The 12478-nt window shown below is 39.7% G+C and overlaps 1 protein-coding gene across 1 annotated transcript in view; it reads right to left on the bottom strand.

The window, feature by feature from the left end:
- Positions 1 to 12478, bottom strand: part of DIAPH3 (diaphanous-related formin 3) — a 563671-nt gene that overhangs the window by 475445 nt on the left and 75748 nt on the right. The window contains exon 4 of the mRNA XM_010853857.1: positions 11332 to 11436. Coding sequence (XP_010852159.1) covers positions 11332 to 11436 — 105 coding nt within the window. The remainder of the gene's footprint in view (positions 1 to 11331; positions 11437 to 12478) is intronic.

Genomic DNA, 12478 nt, shown 5'->3' on the forward strand with positions numbered 1-12478 from the left:
TCAAAAATCAGAAGACTAGAGGATCTGGGTAGGTGACAGCAACAGTATAGTTTTTGGATCTCCACAGAAAAACAAACAAAACAACTAAACAGCAAAACCTAACAATATTGAGCAATAAGGTATCTCCATGATCCTCAAAATCCAATCATTTGGAGAGAAACCACTTAACAGTCACAAAATCTTCACAGCATCATGGTCTGATGTAAAGAAGCAGAGAAAGCAACAAGACATCTGAAGATGTGAAAACATATCAGAAACAGCCCAGAGCTATTCTTAAACAGAGTGAGAACAGCAGCTGGAACCAGGAGGGGTGTGGCCCAAAAAATAAAGTCAGCCACTGTTTCCACTGTTTCCCCATCTATTTGCCATAAAATGATGGGACTGGATGCCATGATCTTAGTTTTCTGAATGTTGAGCTTTAAGCCAACTTTTTCACTCTCCTCTTTCACTTTCATCAAAAGGCTCTTTAGTTCTTCTTCATGTATTTATTTTAGACTATGGAAATTATATGACTTCCCTGGTAGCTCAGACGGTAAAGTGTCTGTCTACAATGCGGGAAACCCGGGTTCGATCCCTGGGTCGGGAAAAGCGAATTCAGCAATTTTCTTATTCAATTTCAAAATGGGTCATAAAACAGCAGAGACAATTCACAATAATCAACAACACATCTGGCCTAGATATTACTAATGAATGTACATTGTGGGCGGTGATTCAAGAAGTTTTGTGAAGGAGATGATAGCCTTGACGATGAGGGGCAGAGTAGTCAGCCACTGGAATTGACAACAACCAACTGAGAGAAATCACTGAAGTTGATCCTCTACAGTCACACAAGAAGTTGCCACAGAACTCAATGCTGACCAATGGTCATTCGGCCTTTGAAGCCAATTGAAAGGTGAAAAAGCTTGATAAGTGGATTTCTCAAGAGCTGAGCAAATATCAAAAAAAAAAAAACTGTTGTTCTGAAGTGTCATGTTCTCTTATTCTATGCAACAACAAAACATTTCTCAATGAGATTGTGACATGCAACAAAAGGTGGATTTTATACGACAACCGGAGACAACCAGCTCAGTGGCTGGACTGAAAAGAAGCTCCAAAGCACTTCCCAAAGCCAAATTTGAACCAAAAAGGTCACGGTCACTGTTTGGTGGTCCGCTGCCAGTCTGACCCACTACAGCTTTCTGAATTCCAGCTCAACCATCACATCTGAGAAGTATGCTCAGCAAATCAAAGAGACGCACTGAAAACTGCAACACCTGCAGCCAACACTGGTCACCAGAGAGGGCCCAGTTCTCTTCCACGACAACGTGCACCCGCATGTGACACAACCAACCAGCGCTCGGGTTACGAGGTTCTGCCTCATCCACTGTACTCACCTGACCTCTCGCCCGTCGGCTACCTCTTCAAGCATCCCAACAACTGTTTGCAGGGAAAACGCTTCCACAAGCAGCAGAAGCAGGAAATGATTTCCAGGAGGTCACTGAATTCCACAACATGGATTTTTTTTTGCTAGAACTAAACACTTATTCCTTTTTGGCAAAAAATGTGTTGATTGTAATGGTTCCTATTTTGATTAATAGAGATGTGTTTGAGCCTAGTTACAATGATTTAAAATTCAGGGTCCAAAACCACTGTTCCTTTTGTACCAATCTAATAGTAAAGGCTAAAAGAATATAAAATGTAATGGCTATACACTCCATGTAAATATAGTATAACAACAAAAACAGTTGGAGATGTGGACAGTAAATGTAAAAGAAAAAACTTTTAAACACATACACATTTATTTTTTTCCTTTGCTATCTCTCCACTGAAAAGGCCTACAAACCGTAATTAACCCACTAGCAATAAGTATCATTGACAACCAGACTGTTCTTGAAGTATTATTTCCCACCAAAAGAAATGACCGATTCCAGGTCTAGTGTGGGAAAAGAGGGGAGTGCAGGTCATCTTATCCCACCAGATAGAAATGAAACTATGTAGAACAGCAGGGTCACCTCAAAATGACTAGAGGCCAGCTGGACAAGATCCCACTGGTTGAAGATGGGAAAATTTGAGCTTCATTAATAATACCAAAAATAAAGGATCACCTTTTTTATAGGATGATAGGGAACCAATTCAGTATCTTGAAAACTGGCAAAAAGAATCAAGGATTTATCCTAAATTTCCTATATCACACGGTAATCAGTATTTGAGAGAAAATGCCTCTTTATAAATATATTCCAACTAATAAATGAAATCAAAATTACAGAAATCAAATTTACAGAACTATAAAGTATATATAAAGTAACCTCTGATACAGAACATACTCCTATGGTCCTACCAAAGGGATAAAACCTGAGTCTGATCTAGCCTCTGAACTAGCTGCCATTTTGCAGGAAATAAAAAAGAAAGAGAAAGAGAAACATTAATGTCATCACAAGGATGCAATCAGTAAAATCCAGACTGCCTCAGATAAAATAAAGGAAAGGAGAGGAACTTGAATATTTAAAATATTTTAAAATATCTTTAAGATATTCCAAATATCAAAACATAAGCAACAACAAATGGTATCTGGTAATACAATTTTCAGTGATAAAATTAAAGAAAATCAAGGAAATAATTCCCATAAAATTCAAGGTAGTGATTTAAGGATAAAAAAGCAAAGTTTGACAGGGTTTATGATGGAGTTTCTAAGATGGCTGCCAAGGTTCTGTTTATTGATATCATGATATTCTTATAAATCATTAAGCTACATATTTATTAGTATTTTCTATAACTGTGTTTTACTTTACAATAAAAAGGTTTAGAAAATCAGAAACCCTAGTTTCTGGTCCTAGTTACTATCTGGAGGTTCTCACATACTTCATTTGAAAAATGTTGAAATGCTCTAAGATAATTTCAGACCTAATATAAGTAAAAGACCACCTGAGTAAATTAAAAGATCTCTACCATATGAAAGAGAATAACAAAACTATCCTTAACAAAAACAGCAAAATTATTTTTAACTCACTGATCAATGCAATACAGCTTTCCCAAAGGCTACCAAAAAAAAAAAAAGACTAGTTTAACAGCAATTATATACAAGGAATAGACAAAACCTTCCCTGGTGGCTCTAGTAGTAAAGAACCTGCCTGCCAATACAGGAGGCATAAGAGATGTGGATTCAACCCCTGGGTGAGGAAGATCCCCTGGAAGAGGAAATGACAACCCACTCCAGTATTCGTGCCTGGACCACCCCATGGACAGAGGAGCCTGGCAGTCTATAGACCATGGGGTTGCAAAGAGTCAGACACAACTGAAGCAACTTAGCACACATGCATGCAGACAAAAAGATTGTCTGAATTTACTTTTGGACAATTTCATACCTCACAGAAACCTAGGGACAGAATACTGTACCAGTGAGGAAATGGTAGTGTATCAGGGAAGCACGAAATTGGGAAGGAATGCCTTCTGTACACAAGATGGTCAACCCACTTTTAAGCATGGATAGGATTTACTCTCTTTAGGAGTAAGTAAGAACTGAAAGTATGTCTATTAAGTATTAATACAAACCAAAATTAAGAGGAGTTTAAATTTATTGGCACCACTGAAACTTGAAAACCAGGTACACCCTCTCCCTCCTTGCTGGGCATCTTTTTCCAAAAAAAAGACCAAGTTCTTCCATCTGTTATAGTAGATAACCTTCCCCTACTTTGATGATTTTTCACAAGAGGCCAAGTGTCAGAGAATTTCTTTGTAGTTACAGCATGCCTTTGAACATTCATTTTCACTTACACACAGGCAAACTAGCCCAGAACCCACAGTTGCTTAATAACGGCTTCATGAGTAAATGTTCACCATGCTCAGCCTTTCAATCCTATTAACTTCTAGTCTTTGGCTGAACTAAGGTTACATGAAGGCACCTAGTGACAAGGTTCACCCTGTCCAGTCCAGTAGTTCTCACCCTTGACTGTACTCTGGAATCACCAGGAGAGCATTACTAAACACTGATCCCTGGGTCCCACCTGACTTAATTGAAAATGACAGAACCCAGACATCAAGATTTTTAAAGCTCCCCAAATGACTCTAATGGATATATCAAGGTTGAACACCACTGTTCCTCAAATAAAATTCTTTTCTATTCTTTATTATAGATTGTTTGTTATTTCCACTGACATACTTTTCCCTTTCATTCACTGAAAAACAATCATACATACACAGCATTTTTCTCAATTTTTCACTTATTCTTTAGAACCGTTCCTGCTTTCAGAAGGTCCATTCCATACAAATACCTGCTCTTCCCTTTCATCTACATCATAATCACAGGCCTCTTCTTTCTGGCACTTGCAAAGTTTTCACTCCTTTTGCAGTTATCAGACATAAGATTAATTATATTCATAAAATCTAAAAAGTAATCACAAACACAGCAAAATATCATAGATCAAACAACAACTCAATAAGCAAGATGAAAACAATCTCAGATGACCTCTAATGCCACAACTGTTTACCAGTAAAAGCACCACTGACCCTGTCAGGCTCTAAAATTCTAGTCAATTTTACCAATAACTAAGTGTTTCTGTATCTGATGAATCTTTTTTAAAGTGCTATAATAAAAGAAAAAATGTCTTAACTAACAGTAAGATTTTAAAAAAACCAAAAATATACGATTCTAGTTTGAATCCAATATAATTTCTTCCTATTAAAAAAGAAAAGATCACCGTCACCTTTATATTCATCTCCTGCCTAAACAAAAACGCAATACGGTAACAACAGAGAATACAATATACCACTGGTGCTGCTCAGAACAACTCATAAGAAAGCTGGATGAATTTGAGCTGTTGAAAGATAATTTTAGTTGTACATAAATAAAACCTGCCCTGCTGCTAAGTCGTTTCAGTCGTGTCCAACTCTGTGCAACCCCATAGACGGCAGCCCATCAGGCTTCACCATCCCTGGGATTCTCCAGGCAAGAACACTGGAGTGGGTTGCCATTTCCTTCTCCGGTGCATGAAAGTGAAAGGTGAAAGTGAAGTCGCTCAGTCGTGTCCGACTCTTCGAAACCCCATGGACTGCAGCCCACTAGGCTCCTCCTCTGTCCGTGGAATTTTCTAGGCAAAAGTACTGGAGTGGGGTGCCATTGCCTTCTCCAAAAACCTGCCCTATAAAGGCACAAATGAAAATGAAAATGCCAGATAGATTAGGAAATACTCTCAACAAGAAATTGGTCCATTGCTCTGAGGCTCTGAAATTTTCTCTCTTCAAGACCTGGAGACAAACAGGCAAAGTATCCCAAGAGCACTGACGATAAGTGTCTAACACCAAGTACCAGCACACCCTTAACCAAGCTTTTATGTTACAGGGGTGCTTTGATCAAATCCAAAACCTGAAATATAAGCCAGAAAAACCCATGCTAACTCTACCAAGAATGTGTAACTAATTATGATTCATCTAAGTTTCTATGTTTAAATAACCATAATGACAAAAAGTGAGGAAATAAAACAGAGACAACAACTTGATTGACCTATATCTGACTATGTTTCCAAAATTAACATATGAAACTGAACTCTAAAAAATAAAATGCATACTAAAAGGTATGAAAATACCATCACTGATATTAAATATTAACAAATCAAGTCTAAGATTTTCTACCTAGAGAAAAAGCACACATACAAATGAGCATACAACTAATATTTCCTCAAAGTGGTTCTTTCCTGGTCAAAATATGCCTAGAAGGCTGATAATGCAGAAAACCACGTCCTCCGTGTTTGAGAATACCACGTCCTACTGAGCTATAACAAGTGCTAATACCTTTCAAAAAGACTTTTGAACACTACATATACTCACCTATATACATACATACATGTATGTATATATATATACATATATGAAAGTCTATAATCCTACATTTAAGAACTCAATATACGCTCAGTCATTTCATCACACTTTTTGAAAAAAATTTGTTTGAGTCTTCTATGTATCTTTTAAAATTATGTTCTTAATAGTTGCCATTTATATTTCTTACTAAAGAAGACTAAAGAAGAAATAATATTTAAGAAAGAATTCAAAGAGTAAAGTTAAATGCCATCCAAACTTCTCTAACAGAGGAACACTTGAAGCCACTTGATTCCACTCGACCTGATAACCTAGGAAAGAAAAAAACTAGAAACAAAGTCAAAGGAAGCTAGTAAACTTCCAGGCGCATTTATAAAAGAGGGTTTATGCTTCATTCCTTGGATAAAGAAATCAAATAGGAAAAATCAAGACACAAACAGGGAATGAAGGATGGATGCTTTCATTAGGCACTTTAGAAATGTGAGGTTGGGTCTTTTCATGAAGCCCACCTAAAATGAGCTTGTTACCTGTAGCAGGGACAGATTCCAAAGACATATGGATGGGAGGGCAGGGGGAGGGAGGCACGGGCTGGGGAGCCTGTAAAAACTTTTGATTCCAAGCTAGCACAATCCTCAGGAACTAGAAGTATACATTTTGAAGAAAGATCTTTAAAGCATTATATCTACAACCAAAAAAGACTATATGCTGACAGGTGTCTGGCTGTAGTCTGTATAGAAGTGAACTTGCCTGGACAGTGTCATCATCTCAGTATATAAAAATAAATTAGGGAAAAAGAAAAAGAAGATGAATGGTCCTTCTTAGAGACACAGTGGTTCTTAAAGACATAATAAAGGTGTTTCACTATATAGGGTAAAACACAATGTCCTTCCAAACCCTTCAAATGTCTCTCCCTCTCTCCCCTGAAACCCCACGTCCCCAGGGCACCAGATGCCCCTCCACCCTGTCCCTTCTCTCCAGACCCCCAATTTCCCCCTCATCCCCACACCAGATGCCCCTCTGCCCCATCCCTTCTCTCCAGACCCCCGATTCCCCCCTCTTCCCCACACCAGACGCCCCTCCGGCCCGTCCCTTCTCTCCTGGCCAGGCTGACTCCTCTCCTCACTCCCTCTCACAGCTCTGACCGTCTTCTTCTTCCAGAGGGTTTGCTTTCACTTTCTAAGATACAGGTTTTGGCCTCTCAGGTTGTCTCCATTTTGAATCACCACAAATTACCCTGAAAAAGCCTAAAAGTGGAACAGCAAATTCTTTCTTCTCAACAGATGGGAAAGAGATTTTTACTAATCCTCTGCAACAGGCTGGGCTTCCCCAGTGGCTCAGCAGTAAAAAATCCATCTGCAACGCAGAAGACAAACAAACAGGAGATGCCAGTTCGATCCCCGAGTCAGGAAGATTCCATGGAGTAGGAAATGGCAAGTGATGTGTGCTCAGTCGTGTCCACTTTTTTTATATATAAATTTATTTATTTTAATTACTCTTTGAGACTTATGGATTGTAGCCAACCAGGCTCCTCTGTCCATGGAATTTTCCAGGCAAGAGTACTGGAGCAGGTTGCCATTTCCTACACCAAGGGATCTTCCTGACCCAGGGATTGAACCCGCATCTCTTCCATCTCCTGTATTGGCAGGGCGGATTCTTTACCACTAGTGCCACTGTCTTTTTGAAAGAAGTGTTCTCCAGTAATTCCCAGATGGTGCGAGTGGTAAAGAACTTTCCTGCCAATGAGGGAGACATAAGAGACATGGGTTCAATCCCTGAGTCAGGAAGATCCCTTGGAGAATATGGCAACCCACTCCAGTATTCTTGCTTGGAGAATCCCATGGACATAGGAGCCTGGAGGGCTACAGTCCATAGTGTTGCAAAGAGTTGGACAAGACTGAAGCGACTGAGGATGCATGCATGCATTTTCCAATAGGTTTAGTCACTAAGTCATGTCCGACTCTTGTGACCCATGGACTGTAGCCTGCCAGGCTCCTCTGTCTATGGGATTCTCCAGGCAAGAATACTGGAGTAGGTTGCCATTTCCTTCTCCAATTTTCCAACAAACTTGCTGCTAATCATCTAAAGCAAGTCATTTACCAAGAAATGGCCACCAAGCCTTGCAGTGACTCCAAAGATCTTTTAGATACTTCTTTGGATAGCAAGGCGATCAGTCCTGGGTGTTCTTTGGAAGGAATGATGCTAAAGCTGAAACTCCAATACTTTGACCGCCTCATGAGAAGAGTTGACTCATTGGAAAAGACTCTGAAGCTGGGAGGGATTGGGGGCAGGAGGAAAAGGGGACGACAGAGGATGAGATGGCTGGATGGCATCACTGACTCGATGGACTTGAGTGTGAGTGAACTCCGGGAGGTGGTAATGGACAGGGAGGCCTGGTGTGCTGCAGTTCATGGGGCCGCAAGGAGTCGGACACGACTGAGCAACTGAACTGAACTGACTTGGTTACAAAGAGAAATTTCCAGAGGGAATTAAAGAGACACTCCACATACCCAAAAGGACACCTGGATGGCCTACAGGATGTTTACAGCAGCAAAGCAAAACCCAGCTCCAGGCAGCTTAAATAACAGCAGACACCACCTCACGTCACAGCACAGTCTGGCACAGGCCTGCACCGAGGCAGAGCAGCAGCTCCAGGGCGTCAGTTGCCGAGCACCGCATACCCAGCCCAACCACGACCAGCAGGAAAGGCAGCCTGCCCACTCTGGTCCAGGGAGAGCATTCTCGGAAGCCTCACCAGAGCCAGCCATCAGACTGCACAGGCCAAAAGGCCCTAGGAAGTTAGAAACATGTGAGTATGGCATTTTTAGCTTCTAAATATGATATTTGCTTAGTACATTTTAATAATATTTCCTAACTGAAGAAATTCAGTTGTAGTATTCAGCCACCTAAACCAAAACTTGTAAGATCTTGAAAACAATCTAGTTTGATTGATGGCTTTTTTAGTGTTCCCCTCCCCCCTATTTTAAAGTCAAGCTGATCTACTTCAGGGCTAATTTAAGGGTTAACATTGCTAAAGTGTTATCAAATCATCAATATACTATCTTCCAAAAAAGAATATTAATGCTTACCCACAAAAGAGAATCTCAAAGCAGATTCTAAGGCTAAAATGGTAACATCTGACACAAACTTGCCACATTCTCCCTAGAACAACCTATCTATGAACTCATTGCCTTTCTCAGAGAAATTTTTTCAGTACTCATTAACCTAAATATACTGGCATAACAAAGTCCACATCCTATACTTAATGAATGTGTTTTTACTTCCACAGCAAAAGTAGATGACTGGTCAGCTTGAACTCTCTACAATGTTAACCATTTGCCAAATTATTCAGAACCCTTCTAGGAGAGTCATGACCCTTCACACACCAATTAAAAGCTTTACTCATACTTCAGATAGTTAATCTATTTCAATTCTGATAATCTAATTATCTAATTCGGGGAGTCCAAAATAATTAGAGGATTAAAGTTTAAAATCAGTGAATGTGAACTGAAACAGATCCACTGTGTAGAAGTTCAGAATGTTCTGTTCTATTAAAAAGTTTATCTGAAATCCCAGAATTAAACTGCACTACTATGCCAAGGTTTTCTAAACCAGTTCTAACTAATGTATTATCTCCTGTAATTATATTAAGTGAATTCATGCTTGTTGGATTTAAAATTCTCTAACAGGAGACTCTGGAGAAGGTAATGGCACCCCACTCCAGTACTCCTGCCCGGAAAATCCCATGGACAGAGCCTGGTAGGCTGCACTCCCTGGGGTCGCTAGGACTCGGACACGACTGAGCGACTTCACTTTCACTTTTCACTTTCATGCATTGGAGAAAGAAATGGCAACCCACTCCAGTGTTCTTGCCTGGAGAATCCCAGGGTCGGGGGAGCCTGGTGGGCTGCCATCTCTGGGGTAGCACAGGGTCGGACACGACTGAAGCAACTTAGCAGCAGCAAAAGCAGCAACAGGAGACTCTGCCCGATGACTCTACAGAAACCAGTTACACCATCCTCACTCCCCCTGCTTTCCCCCCACGTCACATTTGACCTCCCATGACATGCTTGTGTGTTTCTGTCATATGTGTCCCATGTTGCTCCATACAACACAATGACACACTATTCTGGCGCTCAATCACTAGGGCCTTAAGTAGTGCCTTACGTACAGACACTTTATGTTTAGTGAATGTCTTAGAAATGCAGACTAATGAGAAACTTGTATTTTACTAAGATACATTTACTTATATTTTTAATTGTGTTTTGTAGTATAATGATTTCAACAGTAAGAATAATAAATCACAAAGAAAAATAAAAAGTAAACAACTGCTACTACAACCTCTGCTACCACAAGAGGCAACCAACCAGTTAAAAATCTGTTATGTTCTAATCACAGTTAATTTAATTCTGACAACAAGCATATGGTGAAGTTAGTATTAGCTCCATCTTATGTAGAAGGAGACTGAGGATCAAAAAGACAAAATTAGATGTCCAAGATCAAACAGAAGATAGTCAGTCTAAAACACAGTCTAAAGCCCCACTGCTAATTTCAGTGGCAGGATGCAGGGCCCATCTATAGAAAGAGCTGGGAAAAACACAGTACTCAGTGAATTCCACATCTGAACATCAGGCTGCCAAAAAATGAGACATGCTTAAAAATTAAACATCACTTGAGTCTTTCTTCCAAAAGAAATACCTGAGTCACTGACTGGCCTAAGTAGATAAATGGAGTCACAGTATAAATAACTCATATTCTTGTAAACTGGCCATAGGTTAAAGTATCCCGTGAAAACAACAGTGTGTTTAGTTATTTTTCTCCAGTTCAGTTCTATTTTATGTTCAGCCAAAAGCATTCTCTATTGTCTTTTTACTGAGCCTTGCTTCCTCATTAGCTTCCACTGTATATTTTTCATCCAATCCATTTAGTCACAATTCTATGACTGGTCAAGCTCATTTGTTGTTCCATGAAATAAATTCTATGTGCCAGTCGTGTTTCTCAGACATTTAGTCATTACTTCCACCCACATACTTCATGTTTCCCTAGAAAAGCAGCAGCCATGTGGAGACGTAAGGCTCCTCTCAGTGTCTACATTTACAATTTGTTACAAGCTAATTTTATCCACAGGGAAACTCACATTAAGCATATGCCTCTAAGCCACGATTATGCATTCTGAGTTAGGTAGTTAGAGTCAAATCAGTCTCACTTTTCTAAAATACAAATATTATCCTAATTTATAAGTGACATGAGAGATCAATACCCATCTTAATTCACTAACAAGGAGAGATGACCTAAAGTGAGCAGATCAAGCAACCACAGTGTTTCTTAACACTGTGAATGGCTAAAAAATAAAAGTTTAAAAGCCATAAGGTAAGAAATACTTGTAAATTAAACAAACTTACTATAATACTTGTACCTTTAATTATACATTTAAAAGCTCTCTGACTACAGATGCCCGCAAACTTAGGTGCTCCATTAGACACATGCATTGTTCACTGTACTACGACATGTTTCAGCAGTATTGCTCAACTTGACAGCTTTACTTACTGTCTTGGAAGCAGTATTAATGTACTGCATCACCATTTCTTTTTTGATACTGAAGTCCTTTTCCCGCAATGGTGCCTTTTTATCTTCATTTAAATTCATATCTTCCTGGAAAACACAATTAAAAAGCCTTGTTTTAGAATCTAAGTAGAGCAGCAATTCTACATACACAATGAACAGAAAATCAATAATTTGTGACTAAAGCAGCAGTAATTGTTTTGGAATGATTTCCATGTAGCTCTGCCTGGAGGAAAAAAGAAAGAAAGAAACTTTGAGATACAGAGAAGAGTATTCTAGATCATTTGAGCAGGTAAAATACTTACCAGAAAAACTTAAAATTCACAACAGGCTAGTAAAATTACACTGACATCATTATAGATAATTAGACAGTTGAAGATTTCTGCCTTCCATAAATATATTAGGAGTCACAATTTATACATATTTGTGAAATATATATTATATAAAAATATATAAGCTTTTTTTTTTACAACAGTTGCACCTAAAGCCATCTTGCACCATTCTGAAAGCACCGTTTCACATATCGTAAAAACTAAAAAATAAGCCAATCCCTTTCCAGGTTCTGATAAGCTGCAAGCATATCAATTCAGTTCATTTCAGTTCAGTCACTCAGTTGTGTCTGACTCTTTGCGACCCCATGAATCGCAGCACCCCAGGCCTCCCTGTCCATCACCAACTCCCAGAGTTCACTCAGACTTACGTCCATCGAGTCAGTGATGCCATCCAGCCATCTCATCCTCTGTTGTCCCCTTCTCCTCCTGCCCCCAATCCCTCCCAGCATCAGAGTCTTTTCCAGTGAGTCAACTCTTCGCATGAGGTGGACAAAGTACTGGAGTTTCAGCTTTAGCATCATTCCTTCCAAAGAAATCCCAGGGCTGATCTCCTTCAGAATGGACTGGTTGGATCTCCTTGCAGTCCAAGGGACTCTCAAGAGTCTTCTCCAACACCACAGTTAAAAGCATCAATTCTTCGGCGCTCAGCCTTCTTCACAGTCCAACTCTCACATCCATACATGACCACAGGAAAAACCATAGCCTTGACCAGACGGGCCTTTGTTGGCAAAGTAATGTCTCTGCTTTCGAATATGCTATCTAGGTTGGTCATAACTTTCCTTCCAAGGAGTAAGCGTCTT

This window comes from Bison bison, unplaced genomic scaffold, assembly GCF_000754665.1.
Source record: "Bison bison bison isolate TAMUID 2011002044 unplaced genomic scaffold, Bison_UMD1.0 scf7180017864332, whole genome shotgun sequence".
NCBI classification, from domain to species: domain Eukaryota; kingdom Metazoa; phylum Chordata; class Mammalia; order Artiodactyla; family Bovidae; genus Bison; species Bison bison.